This window comes from Sinocyclocheilus grahami, unplaced genomic scaffold, assembly GCF_001515645.1.
Source record: "Sinocyclocheilus grahami isolate Dianchi unplaced genomic scaffold, SAMN03320097.WGS_v1.1 scaffold436.1, whole genome shotgun sequence".
Taxonomy (NCBI): Eukaryota; Metazoa; Chordata; class Actinopteri; order Cypriniformes; family Cyprinidae; genus Sinocyclocheilus; species Sinocyclocheilus grahami.
The window spans coordinates 270,844-297,501 of NW_015505615.1; the positions used below are offsets into that span (position 1 = coordinate 270,844).

Consider the following 26,658-nt stretch of genomic DNA (forward strand, 5'->3'; position numbering starts at 1 on the left):
TGTGTGTGTGTATGTATATGTATATATATATATATATATATATATATATATATATATATGTGTGTGTATTTGTCTTTTATATATATTTATACACATTTTATGTATGTATACTGTATGTATTTTAGATTTTTTTTTTAAGTTTATTTAAAGTAACGGGAGTTTTTTCATGCTTTTAGTTTTAGTTAACTATAATAACCATGGTTTGAAATGTATTTGTGTGATTAATTGGAGCAAAAGTGTTTGTGTTTGTGCAGCGTTGTGCAATGGAGTTTGAGGTGAAGGCCTTCTGTGCAGAAAATCAAGATGAAAAAGCCCAAAAGAGGTAAGAGAAGTCACAATCGAGCAGTATTCATTTCCAGACCAACATAAGACCCCCTAAAAGATCAAAACCAGACCAGTACAAGACACCTTGAGGCCCAGAACAGGTCCTTGCAAAATGAAAACTGTGACCCGGCCCTGCATCTTGAAAAGTTTTGCCAAAATATCCTTATATTACCTAATTTGAAGATGATGAATTCAAAAGTATCGATAAAAACTTTCCATCGCATAGTTTTTCCCTAAAATAAGAATGAAAATGTTTCAGATTTTATACATGTACGCATGTATAATAATTATATGTATCAGTTCTAATGCACTCATCAAAATAACAAAAGCAGTCAGTTTGAAAGAAAAAGCATTTAAAATGTATCATTTAACTTGTATAGAGTGGAGTGGAAAATATGGAGTAAAAAAAAAAGTTCAAATATTCAATTTAAAGCCCAAAAACTTTTTTTCACAAAACCTACAGTTATCTGTGTCTGTTTGGATGCAGCAAAACACTCACAGATGCAGCAGAAAACATCTGGCTCATGTTTGCGTTTGCTTTTTCCCCCGGCCATAATTCTAACCTTGAATTCAGCATTAGGCATAAAATAATGTCACATGTGAAAAAGGGCTGAGGATTGAACAAATAGTTGTAATCTGGCTCAGGGGAAGTTTTTTGCTGTTTAAAGGAAAATACTAGACTTCTTCACCTTATAAATGGTTGGCGTAAGCCAAAATGCTATGAAATTATTCATATTAAAAGAGAAAGTGTGACATGCTTGAGCAAAACAGCCACTATTTTTTTTAAAATCAGTATTGCACAATTAGTAAGAAACAAGCATTGGATTTCATGCAGCAAATATGATGCAGGGTGGTGTAATCTCTTTATAGAAATATGTAAGTATGTCTAACTTCATCTGCATGCATACAGTTGTACACTCATGTAATGCAATATTTACTATATAGCAAATCTCATCTGCTTGATTGTTTAAATTGTCGCAAAATGTAAACTCTAATATCCCCCAGCTCTAATCTGCTAAATGCAACTCTAAAGCATGAAGATATTAGGATATAGTAAGCATTCTGTAAAGACCCAGAGCGTGTTCATGTGGTCTTGAGGGTCCTGAGACGGAAATCCCAGGATGTAGAGTCCAGCTGTTTGCACGATGCGCTCTGTATACCCATCTCTGCCTGTCTGCAGGAGCTCGGTCCGGTTGGCCATCAGAAAGATCCAGTACGCTCCAGATAAAGGAGGCGCAGCTCCATCGGCCGAAACCACCTGTGAGTTCATCATGTCTGATAAACCGCTGCACATGCGGGTCAGTCTGGAGAAAGAGGTGAGACGTCCTGCATCATATCCAGAGACTCTTTTGACTTTTCGGCCTCTTTTTTTGATCTTTTTGACACGAGACATATTCAAACATATTGGTTAATCCTTAACTGAACATAAGTAAATCTGCTGAAATCGGAGATTGTTGGTCTTTCAGACGTATTACCATGGAGAGGAGATCAACATCAGCGTGGACGTCGACAACAGCTCCAACAGGAACATGAAGGACTTGTCAGTCTCAGGTACGTAAACACTTTGTCACTGTAAAACTGATAGGAAAGTGTGTTTCTGAGTGTTTTCTTTTACTCTGTGACAGTGGAGCAGGTCACTAATGTGGTGCTTTACTCTAACGACAAGTACGTCAAAACTGTGGCCTATGAGGAAACCACGTGAGTACAAAGACTGTTTTCAACATTGATAATAATCAGAAATGTTTCTCGAGCAGCAAATCAGCATATTAGAATGATTTCTGAAGATCATGTGACACTGAAGACTGGAGGAATGATGCTGAAAATTCAGCTTTGATCACAGGAATAAATTACATTTTAATACATATTCACATAGAAAACAGTTATTTGAAATTGTAATAATGTTTCACAATATTACAGTTTTTCTTGGTCAAATAAATGATGAACATAATTGATGAAAGAAATTCTTACTGACCCCAAAAGGTAGTGTATATCACCATACTTACCATATTATATATCACCATACATCATTAATATTACCCTGTGCAATATTACCCTGGCATTTAATTACCAAAAAAAGGGTCAACCTTGCTGCGATAGGATTTCTAATAGCGTTTCTGAGGGAGTGTTTCTTTACTGTAACTGCTGTAATCCATCTCTCCGCATTTTCTTCCTCTTCTGGAAAGTCGTGGGAACGCTTTTTCACTGTTCGAGGACATGGGAAAGCAAAAATGATATTACATAATCTCTCGTGTACCTCTATAGAAGTTTACCCTACTATAGTTTACTTGGATTTGAAAAGGGTTCATTTGATTTGTCGCAATGCATTCTGGGATTTGAAGATTACGCACTACTTAAGATTCTGGTTGAAATGAGGTATAATGATTTCTCAGATAGGATTAGGAATATTTTGAAGCTTTTTTATGTTCAAATGTAACATTTAGGGAGTCTCAGCTTTATGATGTCACTATCAGAATGTTACATATGTATCATTTGTGTTCTGATTCTGATGTCACAGGGACACTGTGCCGTCTGGTACGAGTCTGAAGAAGGTTTACACCCTCTGTCCTCTACTGGACAATAACCGTGAGAGACTGGGACTCGCTCTGGATGGAAAACTAAAGCATGAGGACACTAACCTGGCCTCCTCCAGCATGTGAGTGCGGATCATTCAGCACTGTCACAAATGATTTATCAAAGTTGTAAATAAGAATGAACGGAGTATGTTTACAAGATAAAATACTATTTTACATTTCTGCTTCAAAATTTCACATTTCGTTCAGTTACTTCTTGATTCTTTGTAATTTGAACAATTTTGACTCAGAAGTTGCAACAAAGTAAATCCTACACATTTTTTCAGTGTTCATGGATAATTTGATAAAACCATAAATGTTTTTGTCTTAAAGAAATAGTTCACCCAAACTGAAAATTTGCTTTGAATGTGCTCACCCTCAGGTAGTTTAAGATTAGGATGAGTTTGTTTCTTCATCAGATCTGGAGAAATGTAGCACTGCATCAGTGTCTCAGCAATGGATGCTCTGCAGTGAATGGGTGCCGTCAGAATGAGAGTCCAAACAGCTGATAAAAACATCACAATAATCCACAGTTAATGTCTTGAGAAGACAAAAGCTGAAACAAATCCAGCATTAAGATGTTTTTAACTTCAAACCGTTGCTTCCGGAGTTCATAATCCATAATAACACTTCTTCCAGTGAAAAAGTGCATCTCCTGTTGTCTCTCACACCAAAATCCTCCCACATATGTGTTTAGAGCTGTTTAAACGGTGCTTGATCTGTGCAGATTTCTCTCCTGATTCACACCAGAACACTTTTTCACTGGAGGAAGCGTTATTATGGATTATGAACTCCGGAAGCACCGGTTTGAAGTTAAAAACATCTTAATGCTGGATTTGTTTCAGCTTTTGTCTTCTCAAGACATTAACTGTGGATTATTGTGATGTTTTTATCAGCTGTTTGGACTCTCATTCTGGCGGCACCCATTCACTGCAGAGCATCCATTGCTGAGACACTGATGCAATGCTACATTTCTACAAATCTGATGAAGAAACAAACTCATCCTAATCTTTGACGGCCTGGGGGTGAGGACATTTTTAGCAAATGTTCATTTTTGGCTGAACTGTTCTATAATATTCTCTGCAGTGTAAAGGATGAAGTTCTGAAGGAGATTCTGGGCATGTTGGTGGCCTATAGGGTGGTGGTGAAAAGTAATGCAGCCGGGTGAGTGAACACGAGCTGTTTTGAGTTTAGGTTCATACATTTGTGAGCCAAACTAATTGGTTGAGGAAAGGCTTTGCTGAGCTTTCAGATGCTAACAGCTTTATTTCCACTATCTTACAGCATCATTGGATCCAGGTGAGTCTTGAATCCAGTAAAGTTGTCTTGACTTTGTGAGTATGTACGTTTGTAAGATGTAATTGTGTGTGTTTCAGTGAAGTTGCCGTGGAGGTTCCCTTCAAACTCATGCATCCAAAACCTGATCCTGGTGAGCTGATCACATTGCCAAACATGATTTTACATTCATTTTCATCACAGAACATGAGTTCAAATCATACCTCAGTTTCTACAATCATTTAAATTAAATGCGCACACAGTAATACTACAGTACATGGAGCAAATCTCACTCACATACATTATATGATCAGCAATGAATAACCAGACGTTCATCCACCTAAACTCATATTAACATACACAGGAAAATTTTAAGTGCTCATATTAACTTCCAATATATGTGCCAGTGTTATTTAGTATCATTATTAGTATGTTTAATTTTTATTTTTATATTTGCTGTTTTCGTTTTAATTTTAAATTTTTTGCAATTTTTTGCAATTTTTGTTTATAAATGTCTATGTAGATTTTGTACATTTTTATTTCAGTTTTAGTTATTTTAGTGCATCAAGTTAAAACTTAATGAAAATGTGAAAAGCTGCCTTTGCAACTAGCTGAAATAAAATGTATTTAAATGTATTTATTTATTTTTATATATATATATATATATATATATATATATATATATATATATATATATATATATTGTATTTCAGTTTATACACACACATATACATACATACACGCACACACACACATATATATGATATATTTATTTTTATATATATATATATATATATATATATATATATATATATATATATATATATATATATAGTATTTCAGGTTATTTTATTTCAAGTAAGAAAATGTTTTTATTTTAGTTAATGATAATAACCCTGATAAGTGCATTACTGTAAGCATGATTATTGTTTTTACAACCTAATGAGTCAAATGATCTTCTGAGGTCATGTAATTGTGAATTTGAATGGGATTTAAAAGACAGTTAATATTAAAAAATATTATCCATTTATATGCACTGACACTATCGGATAAGAACAAACATTGAACTGAATTGAAGCTGCTTTAGAGCTGAAATGTAATTTGTTATTAAATAAATGATGAATTTTACAACATTAACGCTGTCATTTTCCTGCTTTGAAGCAATCAGTATTGTATAAAGCACTACAGAAATAAATGTGACTCGACTTGATCTGATAATAACTGAGTCTTATCTACTTTCTTTTTTCTCCCTGTTCTCCTCGTCCTAAAGAGAGGTGAGAAACCGTTATAATTTTCCACTGTGATTGTCCATTATCTGGGTGTATATTCTGTGGGGTTCATGTGATCTTATGCTATATCTGTAATATAATACCCTCCATATAGAGTCCTCGTGTCTCTGATTCCACGTGTTGTGTGGTGTTCACTTCCCTGTGTTTAATCTGCAACATCGCGCACACTCTTGAGATGATAAACGATCCGCGCTGGCTCTGGGAAGGGAAAGTTGATCGCCGATATCGGTGTCCCATCTAAATGTGATCCGTCTCTTGTGTGGAGCCCCAGTTTAGCGTCGTTCTTTCAGTAAATCTGTTGTTAGTGTTCAATAGAAACTGTATTCTGACATCAGAACAGGGGTGTGTGTCGTTGACATAAAACACCTTTTTCCCTGTTTTCTGATTTACTGTTCCTCTTCGTCTTCACATCTGCGATTCTATCGCCGTTGATTGAGTTTCTTGTCTCTTTGTGTGTTTAGTGAAGACACCACTGACCTGGTGTTCGAGGAGTTTAAACGCTCCTATCTGAAAGGAGTCATCGGCGACGATGACGAATCTCCGGCTGAGCCTTGAGAGCCTTCTCCATGGAAAGTGGTCACAGACGACACGTATAAGTGTTTTGTGTAGGCAGACTTGTGCGTTTAAAAATTCATAAGCATTTATGGATGCATCTTAAAGGGTTAGTTCACCCAAAAATTAAAATTAGCCCATAAATTACTCACCCTCAAGTCATCCTAGGTGTATATGACTTTCTTCTTTCAGACGAATCCAGTCGGAGTTATATTAAAAATTGTCTTTGATCTTTCAAGCTGTTTAATGCCACTCAGCGGGCACGTATAAGTGTTTTGTGTAGGCAGACTTGTGCGTTTAAAAATTCATAAGTATTTATGGATGCATCTTAAAGGGTTAGTTCACCCAAAAATGAAAATTAGCCCATAAATTACTCCCCCTCAAGTCATCCTAGGTGTATATGACTTTCTTCTTTCAGACGAATCCAGTCGGAGTTATATTAAAAATTGTCTTTGATCTTTCAAGCTGTTTAATGCCACTCAGCGGGAGTTGCATGCATCAGTCCAAAAGCAGTTAAATAAAAAGCGCCCATCCATAAAAAAGTGTCTCACACGGCTCCGGGGGGTGAACAAAGGCCTCCTGTAGCGAATCGATGCGTTTTTGTAAGAAAAATATCCATATTCAAACGTAATAATCACTTTAATGTAGCTTGCGCTCACTGTTGTACACGGAAGCAGCTCCGGCAGATGACGTATGAGGTCGGCGTTGCGCATGCGCCGCAACTTTGCTTCCTTTGCTCCTGTTAACAGCGCTGACCTCATACGTCATCCGCCCGGAACTGCTTCAGTGTACAACTGCTGGCGCAAGTTACATTAAAGTGATTATTAAGTTTTGAATATGGATATTTTTCTTACAAAAACGCATGGATTCGCTACAGGAGGCCTTTGTTCACCCCCCGGAGCCGTGTGAGACACTTTTTTTTTATGGATGGGTGCTTTTTATTTAACTGCTTTTGGACTGATGCATGCAACACCCGCTGAGTGCCATTAAACAGCTTGAAAGATCAAAGCCTTTTTTTTTTTTTTTTTACTCCGACTGGATTCGTCTGAAAGAAGAAAGTCATATACACCTAGGATGCCTTGAGGGTGAGTAATTTATGGGCTAATTCTCATTTTTGGGTGAACTACCCCTATAAGGTTTGGTAGATGTGATGTGCCCTAATGCAAGAATATTTTTTAAGCCAGGAAAGAAAAAAACAATTGGCCAAATTACCATTTATCCTGCAGTCTCGATATATTCCTTGCAAATAATTATGGATATTGTAGTTAAATTAATCATGGCCGCTAAATATTTGCATTTGGACATGTAAGAACCAAAAAAAGTCCCCCTAAAACTTCTGATAACATTATTCCAATTTAGATTAAAAGGCTTCTTAGAATACTGAAATTATAACTCTAGAGCTTTCAGTAAGGATAAACTTTCTTTCAGATTTGTCACAAATGGATGTATTGCACAGTAAATTAGTTGCAGTGTACATTTTTAAAGGTGCAAATTCTGTTGTTCTGTTGTTATTTGCTCTTTAAATGCTTTGAGCTTTAATTAAACTATTTGTGACCGCAAAACAGCTGTGTTTACATGATCTCTGTACCAAAGGACTGGTCATTTTCAATCATTTTCAATCATCAAAGACCTGTAGCATATAACGTGGTAAAGTCTTGTAAAATTAGTTTATTTAACCAAAGACTCTCATGGCCTGATGGAACACGACCCTACATTTAACATATGGCAGCAGAGATAAACTCAAACCTTTTTACCTTTAATGATCTGTTTCAGTTGAGCAGCATTTCTTGTTGCATTAACAATAATAAATCTATTTCAATGCTTATTTGAGTGTTGTGTTGTCTATATACTATTATAGTTTTCATTCATATTTTTAATTGGTTTTCATTTATGTATATATATATATATATATATATATATATATATATTAGTAATTATAGGATTTCAACTTATTACAACAAACCTTCAAGTTTTTGTCAGTTAGTTGCCAAGTATTTTTCATATTTTATTTTATTCAAAATTATATTATTCAAATAATTTACAGTATTCACAATTAGTCACTTAAAAGATGTTAAGTTAGAATGCTGCCTAAGTAGACACTAGAAGCAAGCCAGCTAGGCCACTAGGTTTTGGAACAGAGCTGTTGTATTTTAAAATTCATTGGTCATTTACCAGGTTTTTTTTCAGGTAGTGACTTGTGGATCTTGGGTCTGATCAAAATTAGTTCGATGGAACTAGTTTGACTAGTCTAAGTGGAAAAACAACCAAAAACAAGGAGTCGGATTAGTAGTTTATTGGAAATATAAGGGTAATCAATACACAGAACATGAGCATGAACATGTTGTGTTGTCATAATGTTGCAGGGTCATTGCTAAAATTCACAGCGACCAGGACAACATTTTTATGGGTGGACCCCCTCTTCCCTGGACCCATATAGGCAACACCATAAGAGGCTTCCCAACATAATATTGTGTGTCTGAATAATCCATACTCAGTAAGCCCAAAGTAAAGAGACTCTCTTTCTCTCTCTCAAACAGGTGTTTAACACTTCAGTTGTGACACCTCTCTTTATTGCACCTCTCAAATGCTTCTCTCCACTCACCTATCTTGAGACACACACACATGCACCAGCCCACCCAGTTTTCCTGTTCTCACTTTTATTCACAGTGTGTGTCCACTGAATAGCTGGAAGGATGATATAACAGCTGATTGGTGCGTTCCTGCTCAGTTTTCATTCTTTACAAACATCCGGCTGAAAACATATCTGTCAAGGGGGCAACCTCCCGACTGATCCACCTCACTGTGTATTGATGGGGGCATAATACAGCTAATCAAGTTACGAGACATGCACTGTGAATAAACAGCGCACATATCCACCTGGAGAACTAAGTAATTCCAAACGTGAACTAGAAGGCCCTGCTTTCAGCCAAAGGTTTGCTTCTACATACAAACTACATAAAGTGGACTTAAAATGGAATCTACATGTGGAATATTATAGAAACACTAGGGGTGCAGGTTGAGGTTGAGAAGTGGATCATTTTAGAGGTTTGGTTAAGAGTTTAGGGTGCGGGTCTAGAATGTAGGGTGTAGGTAAAAGTTTAGAATGTTGGGTGTGGGTTACAATTAGGGTGCAAATCCAGGGAGTTCATAAAAGATTAGGTTTAGACTGTTGGGTGTAGGTTTAGGGTGCAGTTAAAAGTTTGGGTGAAGGTTCAGAATGTTGGATGTAGGGCGTAACAGTTTAGGGTGCAGGTCCAGGCAGTCATTTAAAGTTTAGCTTTAGAATGTTGGGTGTAGGTTAACAGATTGGGGTACAGGTGTAGGGAGTAGATAAAGTTTAGGTATAGAATGTTAGATGTAGGTCTAGGGTGTAGTTAAAAGTTTGGGTGAAGGTTTAGACTGTTGGGTGTAGGGCGTAGCAGTTTAGGATGGAGGTCTAGTGAGTCAATTAAAATTTAGGTTTAGAATGTTGGGTTTAGGTTAATAGATTAGGTTGCAGGTCTAGAGAGTAGATAAAGTTTAGGTATAGAATGTTAGATGTAGGTCTAGGGTGTAGTTAAAAGTTTGATTAAAGGTACAGAATTCTGGGTGTAGGGCGTAGCAGGTTAGGATGGAGGTCTAGTGAGGCAATTAAAGTTTAGGTTTAGAATGTTGGGGTTAGGTTAATTTTAGAGGTTTGGTTAAGAGTTTAGGGTGCGGGTCTAGAATGTAGGGTGTAGGTAAAAGTTTAGAATGTTGGGTGTGGGTTACAATTAGGGTGCAAATCCAGGGAGTTCATAAAAGATTAGGTTTAGACTGTTGGGTGTAGGTTTAGGGTGCAGTTAAAAGTTTGGGTGAAGGTTCAGAATGTTGGATGTAGGGCGTAACAGTTTAGGGTGCAGGTCCAGGCAGTCATTTAAAGTTTAGCTTTAGAATGTTGGGTGTAGGTTAACTGATTGGGGTACAGGTGTAGGGAGTAGATAAAGTTTAGGTATAGAATGTTAGATGTAGGTCTAGGGTGTAGTTAAAAGTTTGGGTGAAGGTTTAGACTGTTGGGTGTAGGGCGTAGCAGTTTAGGATGGAGGTCTAGTGAGTCAATTAAAGTTTAGGTTTAGAATGTTGGGTTTAGGTTAATAGATTAGGTTGCAGGTCTAGGGAGTAGATAAAGTTTAGGTATAGAATGTTAGATGTAGGTCTAGGGTGTAGTTAAAAGTTTGATTAAAGGTACAGAATTCTGGGTGTAGGTCTAGGGAATAGGTGAAGTTTAGGTTGAGAAGATTGGGTGTAGGTTAAGAGTTTGGCTTACAATTGTAGAATTCAGGGTGTAGACTACGAGTTTAGGGTCTAAGGCCAGGGGTCTCCAACCCTGCTCTTGGAGAGCTACCTTCCTGCAGTCTTCAGTTCCAACCCTGCTTCAACACACCTATCTGTTACTTTCACGTAATCCTGAGCACCTTGAAGCTGTTGTGTTTGATTAGGGTTGGAGCTAAAATCTGCGTGATGGTAGCCCTCCAGCAGCATGATTGGCTGCCCCTTGTCTGGGCTGTAGGTGGTGGTTTAGAACGTAGGGGTTGGTTAAAGCTCAAAGTATACTTCACTTTTTTACGCGTACGCGAGGGACAGCGTACAGTGTGCGTGAGGCGAATTTCATCACCAAAATAGTACGCGCACCACACGATTTTTGTAAGGTCGCACATGAGCATTGAATTATTTTTGCAGTAATCAGATGTTCCACAAGGTGGCAACACTGTCCCGGGCCGTTGTTTCACAGTAGAAAACGAAACTAAAAAGACGAACAACAACAACAACAGATGGCTGCATTGACAAGCGTTTGTGAGCGAGAGGGTATGTGATAGCTCACCTTTTGTTTAAAATAGTTTTGTTAAAAATATTTGTTATCGGCCATACTTTATGGGGAAAAATAGAGCAGACACTAGACATGGATGAAGCTTGACTGTCCGTGTTCGCAAACAACATCAAATAGTGTATACTTTGAAAGGCTACGCGTTCGACTGTACGCATACACTAGCGTACGCTTAAAACGAAGTATACTTGGGGCTTAAGGGTTTAAGGTGTAGGGGAAGTAGGTAAGGTCTCTGAAATTCCCCAGGAATACGCTTCATCATTTTCCGGTGGATTTTTTTCAGTGTTTAAAGTGCCTCCAATGATATCTCTTCCAAACATGTCATCACATCTGTCTGGGTACAACAAAAACCCGCTGAATGTGCTGCTGGCCTCGGAGCCGGCATACATGCCATTAGTGTTGACATCTTTCACCTGTACCCACACCCAGTCACCCTGGCTCAGACTCAGCACCACCTGCTGAGAGGCGGTGTTCATTTCCGCTGTTGGCGTAGTTGTCCTAACCATGGCCTCGAAGTTGTGGAAGAGTCCGACCTTTAGCGCACGGTTGGACACTTGCAGATGGTAGCTAAACACGTAGGTTCCATTAACCGGGGCAGTGTAGACGCCATTATCAGGGTTGTAGTTCTGGTTTAAGTTGTAGATGACACGTTTGAAAGGCACTGGGCGGCTTGGTTGAGGTAAGGAGGTGAGTAAAGCGGCGGAGAAAGTAGATTGCACAGTAGGTGAGCAAGGTCCGGGTATACCAGTCATTCCCATATCTCCCTGATCACCCTTAGGTCCTGTGGCTCCAGTTGTACCCTGCTCCCCTGTCGGACCCAAGTTTCCCTTCTCACCCTTTTCACCTGTTTGACCCTGGGCTCCTTGAGCCCCATCCTTACAATTGCACAGGCCCTGTGGACCTTGGTCACCCTTCCCCCCTGGTACACCTGGAAGTCCACGCTCCCCCACCACACCTGGATCACCCTTCATCCCTTTGGGACCAAGGTCTCCATTCAACCCAGGTAACCCCCGTGCACCTGCAGGGCCAGGAAGACCCGGTTCACCTGCCTGCCCAGGTATGGGCTCACAAGTTTCTGGGCACTGACCATCATCTCCCTTTGGACCCTGTTCTCCCGTAGGACCTTCCAGACCAAGTTCACCCTTCTCACCTGAGAAGCACATATACAAAAATGGTCACCAAGGCCCATAATAGGCATTGTGTGTATGTAAATGGTAATACATTAGCGAAGATTCACTGACCTTTGAATCCCCTGCCTCCCTTTGGCCCTGAAACTCCAGGGTAACCAAGGTCACCCTTATCTCCTGCGTCACCTTTCTCACCTGTGGGTGTGTGAATTATATTACTACCACAGTTAACTCAATCGATTTAAACACCAGTTTTAGAGAATAACATACTGACTATTGTCTCTATGATCTACTTAAAGGGATAGTTCATCCAAAAAATGAAAATTCTGTCATCACCCTCAAGTTGTTCCAAACCTGTATGGGATTATATATTTTGAAGAATGTTGGTAACCAAACAGATTCTGGCAGCCATTGACTTCCATAGTGTTTTTTTCGAGTACTATTGAAGTCAGTGGCTACCAGCAACTGTCTGGTTATCAACATTCTTCAAAATATATTTTCTTGTGTTTAACAGAAGAAAGAAAATTGAGAGTGAGTAAATGATGACAGAACTGTCCCTTTAAGCTTACAATGCTTTTGGGAAATACATCCAAAGCAAGTAGTTTCTCCACTATAAGCAGGAAACTTCACATAAGGAGCTAGTACCATGGGAAGCTACACTTTCAAACTAGCTTTCCCAACACTGATTCACACAATGAAGTAAAATGAAGTGAAGTAAAATGCATAGTACGAGACTTGTTGTTGAGTCTCACCCTTTATGCCAGGACGTCCTGTGAATCCTGGACGGCCGGGAAGCCCAGAGAGACCTCTTGGACCTGGACTACCAGGAACTCCTGTGAGTAGCAGATGCAGTTATTAAAACGCTTGACAATAATAAACAAACAGAGTATGAGTGAGAAAATGCTGTGTGTGGAGTTTGTACCTGACAGTCCGCGGTCGCCTCTGTCTCCTTTCTGGCCTCTGTTTCCAGAGCAAGCGGAGCAAATGCAGAACCAGGGAACCTGGTCTGCTGTGGGTGGAACTGGAGCTTCCAGAATCATCTGACAATAGGATAAATCAGGCTCCGAAAATCCTGTTTGTCCCTGCGTGTCATTGGGCAGTAACCCAAACTCTGTTGCACGGGAGCCAGGCAGTAAAGCACACTGGCCGAAAAACAAACACACCAACACCCCCATGATACTCCTCATGTCCTGTAGGCAGAATTCTAGAGTTAAATCTAATTACAGAGTAGCTTTAAAATATTATGTCACTGTCTCACAGCAAGAAAATCAAGAATGTTTAATTTCAATGCGTTGCTGGATAGGTACAAGGATGTTCTGGGTGGTTGCTAGCTGCATTGTGGTTTTAAATTAAACGACAAGAGAATGCTTTTTCAGACTTTCTACATCAAAATTTCATGTTTCTTCATATGTGACCCTGGACCACAAAACCAGTCATAAGGGTCAATTTTTTCGAAATTGAGATTTATGCATCACCTGAAAGCTGAATAAATAATCTTTCCACTGATGTATGGTTTGTTAGAATCGGACAATATTTGGCCGAGATATAATTATTTGAAAATCTGGAATCTGAGGGTGCAAAAAAATCTAAATATTGAGAAAATCATCTTTAAAGTTGTCCAAATGAAGTTCTTAGCAATGCATATTACTAATCAAACATTAAGTTTTGATATATTTACAGTAGGAAATTTACAAAATATCTTCATGGAACATGATCTTTACTTAATATCCTAATGATTTTTGGCATAAAGGAAAAATTGATAATTTTGACCTATACAATGTATTTTTGGCTATTGCTACAAATATCCCCCAGCGACCTAACACTGCTTTTGTGCTCCAGGGCCACAAATATTTGTGAAATTTAGCAACTAGCAATTTCCAATAAAGCATAATATAGGAAATTTAACACTAAATATTTAACACTATTTAGCATTGTTTTTGTTTTTATTCTGTATGTCATTTTCATCAATTAACGGCAATTAGATAAGCCGGACGGACAGATTGATCACCCACCATGTTCCAGCGATACAGCATCTTGCTCTTCCTTAGTCCAGGTCAAGTGTGTGAAAAAATCTCTGATGTCCTGACGACCTACACTTATATACCTGCACCTGCGTGAGTGTGTTTGTGTGTGTTTGACCGCTGGGAGTTGGACTTTTTTTCTCTCTCCATTCTCTGCGACCTCATTAGGCCCAGAATATTATGAGTAATAATACAGTAGAGAAAAAACTGCCTTTGTGTGAGTGACACAGCAGTGTGAGAGCAGGCGCGGCTCCGTCAGGACTGTAACAGGAGAGAGCGGATGCGTCTCTGGAGATGATTTATAATACAGGGAAGCATGGGAACACGGCAGGCCTCTGACCCGATCCAGGTCAGATCTCTCACTCACACAAACACTGAGGATTCTCTTTCTGTAAGAACCAGTCAACAGAATATATGTAACAAGTAGTACCTAGAATATCTTATCACAGATCTGTGAAGAGGTTCCCATAATGCAGCAGTACATTTGTTGTCTTAATCTTTTATTTTGACAGCTGTAGCGCCACACTGAATTTATTGAAGAGTGATAGCTGTGCTATTTATTTCATACAGGGTAGCACTTTAAAATAAGGTCTAATTAGTTAATGCATTAACTAACATGAACTAACAATGGACAATATATTTTTACAGAATTTATTCATCTTTGCTAATGTTAGGTAATTCAAATGTTACTGTTCATGTTAGTTCACACCACATTAACTAATGTTAACAGATACAACTTTAAGTTTTAATCATGTATTAGGAAGTTTTGAACTTAGCATTTATTAATCTTAGTTACTATTATGTAAATATTGTTCGGGTTAACTACTATAGTTAATATTAGCAATTGAAACCTTATGGTAAAGTGTTGCCTCATACTGTCATTTCCTCCCAGATTATTATGCAGAAACTATAAGTCTGCATATTTTGCATACTTATCAACTATAAGTCTTTTGTTGACACACTGTTGCTTTCAAAATATTCACTGTTTGTTTGAGCATCTCGACCAAGAACAAACAAGAATATGGTGTTTACAGTAATGTGTAGCTTGTGTTTTTGTTATAATAATAATCTTAATTATTATTACAATTATTAAAAGTATTAAAATTAATTATTAATTTATTTGTTTATTTTTAAATACAAAGTGACTTTCAGGACTTCAAGGCCACTCTACAAAGAAATAGCAAAATATTTTGTTGTTTGACAATTTTGTTGATTAGGTGGTTATGTCATACGTGTGTGTGTGTGTGTGTGTGTGTGTGTGTGTGTGTGTGTGTGTGTGTGTGTGTGTGTGTGTGTTTTACAGAATAGCTTTTAAAAGGCCAAAAAATAACTCTCATCCCTTTCTGTTATCCATATGTGCATCATGTGAATATTATGAAAAGTTGGTTTTTCCCAGTGCAATCTTGACTTCCACTGTAAAGGCTTTAATGCAAAGGCGATTTAAGTTTGTTTTTACCAACTGTGGGGCGACTGTATTCCTTTAGATTGTGTTCACAAACTGGGTACAACTTTTTTTTAGTGTGGGTCAAATTGACCCTCATTGGTTTCCATGCATTTTTCCAAAAAATGACACTATGAAAAATACTAAAGATTCATGTAAAAACAGAAAACCTCTATTGTAGCTTGTCACAAAATACAAGAGGAATTTAATAATTTATTAATAATTTTTGTTGTGTTATTTCTATTGTGTTAGGAGCCAATTTGACCTGCATATTTTAGTTCAAAATTAGCTGCACAGACACAGAATTAAAGAATGAGTAGTCATGACCACTTATAATGACTTTTTACACACTGAGGTGCAAGAAAGTATCTTTGTATTAGTGTAAGCAGTATTTATTGCTATTTGCACTTCCTCTGCCTTTTTATGTCTCTTTCTCAAATCCCTGCGAGGCTAAAGGTTTCTCACGCTTCTTTTCAGTAACTGTGATCCAAACTAACAACCAACAGATGTTTTTGACTGTGAAACTCAAATAAGTAAAAAACAAGGATAAGATAAAGATGTCTGAATTTCGAGGAAACTTTGAGTCTTTAATCACATAAGTGATGTTTTCCATGTTTTAGGGTTTGACAAGTTACAGTAAAGGTTTTCTGTTTTTTTTTTGCCCGACACTTTAGTGTGCTGATTTTTGGCAAAATGCATTGAATACAATAGGGGATTTAATATGACCCCACAAAGTACAACATTTGTATAGCCTTTTCAAAACACATCTATGCGTCGAAACTTTGCATGCACATTCATGACCCTAAGTAAGAAATATCCACCAAATTTCAAGAAGAAATAAATAGTTTAACCAGTTTTTTAAGCAGTTTGAAAATCGAGTTTGGGTCAAATTGACCCCAACACAACAAGGGGGGCTATATTCCTTAAACTCACGTATTAAATATCAATGCCAAAAGATGTATTTGTGTACATTTATACATTTTGCAGAAGTTTTTATCGAAAGCAACTTACAAATATAATATCTGCAGAACGCAATGGTTGGTTTAAAGTATAAACTTGATCAGTATAGCAGCAGAAACAGAAGTGAAATGCAGAAAAGAGAGAACAAGTGCATTTGCTTATGGCTGTGGATGAGTTCAGTGCTTGCAAAAGAGGTGTGTCTTCAGCTCTTCCTTGATGACATTAGAACAATGGAAATCAATGGGAATTCCCCAATTAATTAGCTTGGGAAATATGCATCCTTTGTGCCTGATCTGAATCAGATTCACATGCTCTTTTTGAAGTTGTTGCATAATTGAAACTGAACTGAATTGAGCTGAATAATGACACTATTGTCTTCTGAAATTGAATTTGTTTCATAATTGACAAATTTGTGACTGAACTGAGATGAATCAACATTGAACTGAATAATGACACTGGGAAAAAATGGTGGTGTTGAAACAATTCCTAGTAACATTTACAAATAATTACAAAGAAATGGCAAGCGATAGTGAATGAATGAAGACTGAAATGGTATTTTCCTTGTAAAAAGTACTCTGATAATCTTTGTTTTTATTTACCCCTTTTTTTTTACAGTGGATACTGCTTCACAGCATCATTCAGCATTTAATAGCCATTTAATAATTGATTCATTTAGCAACATTACCACTGTAATTTTCCTGTTTATTACTGTGAAGCTGCACTGAAACAATCTGCATTGTATAAAGGGCTTTATAAATAAATGTGACTTGACTTGACTCTAATTTCCAGACAATAGTGGACATAAAAAGGTGTTTATGTAACAAATAACACACATACACGTTATGCAGGATCAGATCCCATCATGTAAAAGAGTGGATTACTGTAAAAGGTGTGTGTTTGTGCATATTTGTGAAAGAGAATTATTGAGTGTGTTACTGAAGGAGACACAGTGTTGTTTGGAAAGAATGTGTTATTATGTCAAGGGGATGCATCCTAATGAGAGCTAGTGTGCGTTACTGAGGAAGTATGCATTGGCAAGATGTGAAACACAGATGTGAAACTGGACACACAAACACAAACAAAGCCTTGGCCGCTTCTTCACAGCACCGCCCAGCTCCTGACCCTGTTTCTGCCGTCCTGCGCTTCTTTACACGGTCGCTCTGTGTTTGTTGTCTTTATGAGGAAGTCGTATGTGCTGCGTAATCCCCCCAAAACCCATCAGGATCAAGTCTACAGTTACACACTCAGCAATCATTGCTGTATTATTTACATTAGGGTGTATATTTACAGGAAACACGCACTCTCGCTATTAAATTCTAGACTGTTCCATAACCTCAGGTTCAACATTTTGCTTCAGGCTGTTGTGATCGTTATTGTGCCTTTAACGTCCACGGCTTTTTCTCGAAACATCCATCAATCTCCTGAAGAAACAGCTGAAGCTGAGGCGCACTTCCTTGTAAAGTTCACGTCCTGAAAAGATGTCGGATTTTTTAATCCATTATTCGACAGGGTTGTTCTTAAATGTAGCACTGTTTCCAATGGATCCTCTGCAGTGAATGGGTGCCGTCATATGCTTGATCTCTGCATATTTCTCTCCTGATTCAGACGAGAAGACTTTTTCACAGGCGTGATTTGCTTCATTTTTGCATTTAATCAGCTGTGTTTTGTGATTTTTAGTTGGTGTATAAAGGCAGTTGAACTATGTTCCATAAATGTTTCATAAACACAAAGTGGCTTTTATTTCAAACACTTTATCTATTGTTTTAACATGTAAAATGGTACACACTTCTTTTTAATTGAAGGTATGCTTATGGTATCTTCTTTAAAATATATTATACTTAGCTTTTTGTAATGTAATGCAATCCCAGTTTACAAATATAAGTTGTAATGTTCCCATTCATTCATGAAAACATTATTTCTGAATGTTCTCTAAACGTTTAAAAAATGTCCAACTTTTTTTAATGTTTTAAAAACTGTTTTTTTTGCTTGGTTGCATGAACGTTAAGGAAATATTCAATTTTATTGTTTTGTAAACATTATGGGAATGTTAAACGTTCTGAAAGTAGTAGTAACATTTTAAAACGTGCATGAATGACGTATGAATCAAATTGATGTGCTAATATTTTAAGAAGAGATATACATTCCATTAACGTTAGAAGAATGTTTGCTCATAACTTTCAGAATTAACTTTTTTTCAACGTTTGCTGGATGACAAGGTCACTTTGGAAATGTAACAGGTTACAGATGACAAGTTACCCTATTTAAAATGTAATGATTTCAGTTACTTTATTATAGTAATGTAACTGATTACTGATTACAGTGCTCAACACTGATTACTGTCAGACTTTCAAAATCTTCTTCACTTGAATTAAGATTATAATAATACAATTTTAAAGCACAGCCACCACAAAATCAGACTTTAGCAGCTCTTTTTACTTTGAGATCATTATGAGGTTAAATACAGATTTAAAATCATAAGTTAGTTTAATAGTTATGACACTGTTTTTGAAATCAAATCTTTGCATAGCCATGACAGGAAACACTGGCATCTAACAAAGCCTTGGGAAATAAAATCAGTTAATTAAAAAAAATTATATAAATAAAGCATACACTAACCCAAATAGTAAATAAAACGTTATCAAATAAGCATGTGCCGTCAACTCCTGAATCACTGGTGTCTCATATTTTAGAGCAGTCAATGCAATTTGGGAAAGAAATCAATCAAATTTGTATGTGTGTGAAAATATTCAGATGTAACCCCCTTTGTAATTGTTAACATTTTCATAAGTAGCTGTAATTTAATTACACATTACACACAACAGATTACAGTTCATTAAATTACGTAATTCCGTTACATGTAACTAGTTACTCCCCAACACTGCCTGTGCATCCAAATCAGTGTTAATTTAGTTGACGAATAATTTTCGTCAACGAAATTTTTTTCACAGGCGACAATGAGACGATAACGAACTCTTTCTGAATGACAAAAACTATGATGTAAATCTATTGACATTTTCGTCGACGAATAAAAACGAGACGAAAATGTTAGGGAGGGACGATTTGGGATGAGATTCATTCAGAACGAATCTGCTGCGTGGCTCTTGAGGTTATGCGTAGGCCTTACTGTAAAAAATAAGTGTAATTTTAACTGTAAAATTTAGTAAAAACGCTACGGGAAAAAAATGTTCATAGGTTTACACAGTAAGTTCCCGTACTATATACAGGGAAAAACGGTAAAATATCTAACCAGACATTTCATGTAATTTTACAGTAAAATGCTGTTAATTTGACAGTTTTTAGAAGTAAAAATAACAAATCAATGTATAATTTACAGTCAAAAACTGTAAACTGATATTCCCAGAATTCCCTGCATGACACTCCACATTTGAAAGTATTTTGTTTAAATCATGTTTTTTTAAGTTTTTGTTATTAGTTATGTATATTTGGGCTTTATGTTACATCTTCTGTTGTTTAATGAAAATTGAATGCATTGTTTAAGTATCATGTGTGTTGCCATGATGGTGTTTTGTGTTTGCAAGAATGACTCGTGCACCTTCTGTATATTAATATATACTTCTGCTTGTGGCGAAGCTACTTGAAGAAGAAGAAATGTGGCTTTCTCTTTTACCACCTGCATTATTATGGTGGTTGTCAGTATGTTAAAGGTACAAAACAGATTTTAATAGCAGTGTGCATTGTTGAATTTACTGGTTTACATTCAAATTTTCTTGTTTGAAAATTACAGTTTTATAATGCCAAAATGATTTTGTAAAAACTACTGAATTTTTTTTACAGTGTACATATGAACTGGCGGGACATAAGCTAAAATACACTTGCTGCACGTCGCATAAAACATTAAAAAAATGTCAGTATGTGGGAGTAAGAGAAGAGCAGACATATGGATAAATCTGACGACGCAAGAGAGAACTCAATTCGGTCCGGTTTTCTGAGCGCAGACACTGAAGCATAACGTTACACACACAGAAAGCGCCTCTCACAGCGCGCGAGTACTCTTTCGCGTCGCATGAACGAAGAATTACACACAAAATGATGTTGAATTGTCTGTTTTGACGAGTATTCACGTAAACACAGTTGACTACATCTTAAGTGAACGTAAACAGCAGGGAGAACCTGTATCAGTACACTGCATCCGTTGCAGCTGTGCATTCAAACACTGTAACACTTGCAGCGCAGCGGTTACATTCAATCACAAATTCCCTTACAAAAAAATGACCATACTTTGTTTCTTTGCGCAGCTATTTTACTGTAGTAAAAATATAGACATAAATAATACTAAAAAGGAGGAAACTATAGAAAATCTATTCAGGCTGTTTTTAAGGAAATTGCTAATTAATTTATTATAAAGCATATTATCATCAGTAGCAAAATATGTGCAAATATATCTTAATGTAGGTGGAAACTGTGTTCAGTTTGAAAGGCAGCATGTCTGTCTGTCGGCCGGTTCATTTTACAAGCTCAACGCTAACAGAAAATCCCCCTTTTAATCATAGTTTATGCCCATACGTTATTTTTTATTATTACTGTAAAGCTGTGGTAACTTGCATCAGCCTCCACTGTCATCAAAGGTCGGGAAAGCGTCTGTTTGATGCAAATTGAATGTCATTTTTAGTAATAATAACTACAGTAACTCTGGCTTTTTGTAAAGGTTTGAGCTTCAGGAGCTGAGCTGGCTAACCAAAGGTAGAATTATGAGTTATCACTGTTCACTTATTAAAAACCAGTGTTTGCGATCAGAATCATATCAACAGTGTTGAGATTTTGAGCTTGTTCCGTTGCTGACAAACAGCTCGGCGTCAGATGAAGTGATAGAGAACTTGTTCTTGCAGAATTCACTTCCTGAACGCTTGAGATTGCCATTTTGACAGAATTCTTTGATTTAGTGCATTCTGCTTGTGTGCTGGATCTGGTTTCGTGAATGCATATCCCGATTGCTCTTTTCGAAAGACTCCAAAATAATAATAAATAATGTATAGCCATCTATAAATATCAGCTGCTTTCTGTGTGAATGAGGTCTAGATTTATGGTTAAGATACCGCATTTCTGTAAATATCATTAGCTTGCTATGAAAAGCATTGTGTATATGAGAGAGCCTCAAAAGCCTGTGCGTATCCGGACTGACCGGAGATGATCTGCGTTTGCATCATTCATATGCTCTTATGGTGTCTGATTTATCGTTTAATATCTTTCACCTAGAAAACTAACCGAGTATATGATGCTGAAGGGCACTTCACAGCCAGAGTCAGAGGAAAGTGCTTCTGTGTGATTAAGACTAAAGCCTTGTGTTTTCATGAACCGGTTTAGTTTTGGAGATTTCTATAACATTCTTCTTTAAGACTAGTGGAAACGAAACATACTAAATACACATTTAAGTGTATTTTATTACATTTGAGTTATTTGCGACTGTTATAATGCATATCTTTTAAGGCCGTTTTGTCAGAAAGAGTTTCCTCCTCCACTTCAGCAGCACTTATAGAATTTATTTCTCTATATTCTGAAGGTTTTTTACCGAGGGGTTTCTTCATATATGATTCATCTTCATTTATATAACATTTTATTCCTAAAGCATAGTATAAATGTATTTGTTTTCTGGCTGTTTTTCTGACAGTATTTTCTGATTTATTCAGTGATAAAAAGAGAAATCCAAAATCCCTTCTGTAAAAACCTTTAACTCTAATGTGTCAACAACATTAGACAATAATTATGAACCTGGCTTCAGATTTCTGTTTTGGACCATTCAATTGATTGCATATTTAACAGCAAAAGTTATTTTATATGCATAGAAAGCATATTAAATGCAAGCAAAGCGTCTACTTTAATGTTTTAAATAACTTTTGCAAATTATATGAGTGGAAAAATGTTCCATTATCATTGTTCCATTGTCTTTTCTCATATATTTATGTAAAAATGAAACAACATATTTTTTTCTGACCTGTACTTATTAAAATATATGTCACCTTGGAGCACAAAACCAGTCATAAGGGTCTAAATTGAGATTTGTACATCACATGAGAGCTGAATAAATAAGCTTTCCATTGATGTATGGTTTGTTAGGATCGGACAATATTTGGCCGAGATATATTTATTTGAAAATCTGGAATCTGAGGGTGCAAAAAAATCTAAATATTGAGAAAATCATCTTTAAAATTGTCCAAATGAAGTTCCTAGCAAAGCATATTACTAATCAAAAATTAAGTTTTGATATATTTACGGTAGGAGATGTACAAAATATCTTCATGGAACATGATCTTTACTTAATATCCTAATGATTTTTGGCATAAAAGAGAAATGTATAATTGTGACCCATACAATGTATTGTTGGCTATTGCTACAAATATCCCCCAGCGACTCAACACTGCTTTTGTGCTGCAGGGACACAAATATCAAATAAAATGTTTTTGATAAAACCTAGTGGTTTGAAGGATCGTGGTAAAGATTTAAAATAATAATTAAATAGTTTTTGGAGGCTGTAAACCTTAAATAGAGTCTTTTAATGTCATTCTTGATCTAAATACGCCTGACTTGATTTATTGTTATATGAACTATTGTTACACCGATTGACATTTTAGTGGGTGTCTTCAGTAAAAATGTATGATAGTCATTACTTTTGCTCAGAAAAAAATTTAATTAGACACAACACATTCTAATGCATGGATGAAAGTTTAAAAGCGGTATTGCACTTTTATTCTTTTGATGCTTGAAAACCCCTTTACGGCTTTGACCCAAGTGTGTACTAGGGACAAGGCATGGACATGAGGGTAAATGATGACACGCTTTGTTATTTTTAGGTGCACTATTCCTTGAAGTCTACAGGAAGTGCGCATTAGTTAAGGTAGCAGTAACGCGTGGGTGGCCAAAGGCTCCTCTGCAACAAGGCCGGCCTGTAAACGCCGCTGCGGCTCTGGGCTGGATTCTGAGAAGAGGAAGCCGTGTCTCGCCCCTGTACTGTCATCACGTCTGTGCTGCGCTGCGCTGTGGTGTGGTGGGGGGAGAAAGGAGAAAGGTCACAGCCTCTTTGAGTCTGATCAGACAGAGGTGAGATGAAAGCGTTCGCTACAGTAACCGCAGGCATCTGTCCGCTGAAAGGTCACGTTTGACCAGCGGGGAATCTGTGATTTCAGAGCATTCGTTTGGTTTGCTGAAAAGCATCTTTATGAGACTAAAAAACACTATGGGGTAGAGTTTTCACAGCTGTGATCCGAGGAAGGCTCAGCCCTTCATCAGACAGATTGCTGTCGCACAGCTGCAAGCTGTAAATCTAGACTGTTGGACACAGTATTACTGAGATTCTTGCTATTATCATCTATATTTACATTTGAATTACATTATTTAGGAAATGCTTTGGATAAACGACTTAGTAAACTCACCCTCTGGCCATCCGAGATCAGGATGAGTTTGTTCCTTCATCAGATCTGGAGAAATGTAGCATTGCATCAGTGTCTCAGCAATGGATGCTCTGCAGTGAATGGGTGCCGTCAGAATGAGAGTCCAAACAGCTGATAAAAACATCACAATAATCCACACCACTCCAGTCCATCAGTTCACATCTGGAGAAGAGAAAATAGAAAAACAAAATCAAACATTAGCCAGACGCTTCTGGCTAAAATATGAGATTTCGGTCTAATCGAGTCCAACTAACTTGTTACCTGACAGGTTTTGACATCCCATGTTTTAACTTTTATAAAAAGCTCAAAAGTTATACAGGACAATCGGTGCAAACATTCACGTGTAAATATACTCTTTATATACTGTGCACAGGCTTTGTTTCAGTTGATTAAAATCAGTATTATTTTAGCATCATATACTAGTTTTTGTTAATATTTTGAATACAATTTTAAATGTTCTGTTTTCATTTTTATTTTAATTGTGTTTTTCTTTTAAAATAAGTCTATATCGTTTTTTATTGAATATTAGTTCTTAGTTTTAATTTATTTAGTTTTAGTTATTTTAGTACTTCAGCATAAACTAATAAATATGAGAATTTTTGCATTGGCACCTAGCTGAAAAAATAAGTTTACCTTTGTTTTTTTTATATTTGATTTTATTTCAGTTAATGTTTATTTTATTTCAAGTAATGAAAATGTTTTTTGGATTTAGTTAATGATATTAATAAGTTCATAATATTTTGAATGACATTTTATTTTGATATTTTCTGTATTCATTTTAAATTTTAGTTAAAGTTTTAGTGGTTTTTAAAATAGTTTTTATTTGATTAGTTCTTAGTTGTAGTTTTAGTTATTTTAGTAGTTCAATATAAACTTAATTAAAATGAGAAATGTTGCCCTGAAAAATGTTTACTTTTATTATTTATTTTAATTCAGTGAATGTTTATTTAATTTCAAGTAATGTAAATGGTTTTTGGTTTTAGCTTTGGATAATGATATTAATATATGAATAATATTTTGTATTGAATTTTATTTTTATATTTAATATTTTCATTTTATATTTAGTTAAAGTTTTAGTAATTTTGTTGTGTTTTTGTTTTTTTAAGTATATCTGTATACTTTTTGATAGTTTTTATAGTTTTGTTATAGGTTTTTTATTTTATTTTAGTACTTTTTTTTATTTTGTTTTAATATTTTATTTCAGTTAATGTTTATTTTAATAATTTTTTTTTTATGTTTTAGTTTTAGTTAATAACCCTGATTAAATCCTGAGTTCATTAAAAACGGCATCAAGCGCTCATGTCATTCATGCTGCAGCGCACCGGATGTAAAGATGTAAAGTTAGCGTGCGGTTAGGAAATGGCTCTATTTTCTGCATCAAGGCTTGGAGTGAGCTATTTTGGTAGCTCTTCTCAAAGCCTGAGTGCTGCACAAGCGGGTCAAGCTTCCTGTGGGGTGTGTTTTAGACTTCATCGCGTGTGTGTGAGCTGAAATGACAGGTGCCTTCAGTAGCAGAGAAAAGGGCATTTACTGTCAGCGGAAACCAGCACGAGTGTGTGTGTGTGTGTGTGTGTGTATATGTGTGTGTGGCGTAGAACCCTCACGTCAGTCAGACGCTTCTCGCTCTGACCTGTGTCTCATGGATTGCACTAGGGGCCAGGTTAGTCTGTTACACTCTCTGAATGTTTGTGTTTGTGCTGCTTTATGATACTTAGTCATATTGACTGACTGACTGCATATTTTGTAAGATGGACCCAGAAAAACCTTTATCTCAAGTGCATTTAAAGAATCATTTATGCAAAATGGTTTAGTCTTTTTTTTATTCTAGGTGCTTGTATTTATGATAAAGTTTGTTGAATGCTGAATCTGTAATGGCTCGTGATGCTGATATGGCAATGCATTTAAATAAAACCAACCATACTGACCGTCTGTGCTCTGAATCCTGCACGCAACCTGTGGACTTGTAAAGCTTTCGGATAGAGTTGCATTTGTGCATTTGTCTCATTACTTTGCTGAATATTTATGCATGAAAAGTTTGCATGCTTTTTTCTCGCTGTAGCTGCAAAGCGATCTTGAGTTTTAAAGATATGATGCATTATTATCAGCCTGTTCCTGGAGTCAAGTTTGATCAGTGTTTTTTAATGTGTTTTTTAAAAGTCTGAATTTTGCAGCATCCCGCGTCCGATTTATTTAAGTGTGTGTTTGCTGTTGTACAGTATGTTTAAAATTGTGTAATGCACGATGAGATTGAATGAAAACTAAATTTTTATGGTTTGTAGACCCTCTTTCAATGTGTGTGGGGGATTTTTTTCCATTTTCTGATCTAGTGGGTGAAAATGGTGCGTCTGATTACTTAGTAAAGTAAAATAACACCTATGTTTTGAGGAATCATTCATGTCTGGAGCACAAACATTGCAGGAATCAATCTTAAATATGAACAATATTAATAGTTATGCTTGTAAATTAGAAATAAGATGTTAGAGTGAGATGTGTTGAGCTCTGCTCCTCCCTTTAGGTCTAACATGGAACTGCAGGCTGTGTGTGTGTGTGTGTGTGAGTGTGTGTGTGTGTGTGTGTGTGTGTGTGTGGGGTGTGTGTGTGAGTGTGTGGGGTGTGTGTGTGAGTGTGAGAGAGAGAGAGTGTGTGTGTGTGTGTGTGTGTGTGTGTGTGTGTGTGTGAGAGAGAGAGATTGTGTGTGTGTTTCTGAGGTTGGAGTGAAGTTGTGTGGTTTCTTGGTGTAAAAATATAATTCCATTAAAGGTTTGTGGGAGATGTAATGATGTGTAAAGAGCCGCTCGAGGAGGACATTTATTACGTAAATGAACGAGGGTGACTGGAACGAAAGGAATTTTC

The 26,658-nt window shown here is 36.6% G+C and overlaps 2 protein-coding genes across 2 annotated transcripts in view; one reads left to right on the forward strand and one right to left on the reverse strand.

Annotated features, from left to right (window-relative positions):
- The window catches only part of LOC107551860 (S-arrestin-like), a 9,408-nt gene extending 3,272 nt beyond the window's left edge, over positions 1-6,136 (forward strand). Inside the window, exons 5-14 of the mRNA XM_016233616.1 lie at positions 232-322; positions 1,505-1,640; positions 1,791-1,875; positions 1,950-2,022; positions 2,840-2,977; positions 3,981-4,058; positions 4,179-4,193; positions 4,271-4,323; positions 5,440-5,443; positions 5,920-6,136. Coding sequence (XP_016089102.1) covers positions 232-322; positions 1,505-1,640; positions 1,791-1,875; positions 1,950-2,022; positions 2,840-2,977; positions 3,981-4,058; positions 4,179-4,193; positions 4,271-4,323; positions 5,440-5,443; positions 5,920-6,013 — 767 coding nt within the window. The 3' untranslated portion in view covers positions 6,014-6,136. The remainder of the gene's footprint in view (positions 1-231; positions 323-1,504; positions 1,641-1,790; positions 1,876-1,949; positions 2,023-2,839; positions 2,978-3,980; positions 4,059-4,178; positions 4,194-4,270; positions 4,324-5,439; positions 5,444-5,919) is intronic.
- Positions 6,137-11,038: 4,902 nt separating this feature from the next.
- Positions 11,039-14,065, reverse strand: LOC107551873 (complement C1q and tumor necrosis factor-related protein 9-like). Its single transcript, XM_016233636.1, has 5 exons — positions 13,993-14,065; positions 12,903-13,170; positions 12,733-12,813; positions 12,095-12,175; positions 11,039-12,003 (listed from the first exon to the last, which is right to left on the reverse strand). Exons 1-5 carry the CDS (start codon positions 14,011-14,013, stop codon positions 11,057-11,059), a joined length of 1,398 nt encoding a protein of 465 aa, XP_016089122.1. The 5' UTR covers positions 14,014-14,065; the 3' UTR covers positions 11,039-11,056.
- Between the last annotated feature and the right edge of the window lie 12,593 nt (positions 14,066-26,658).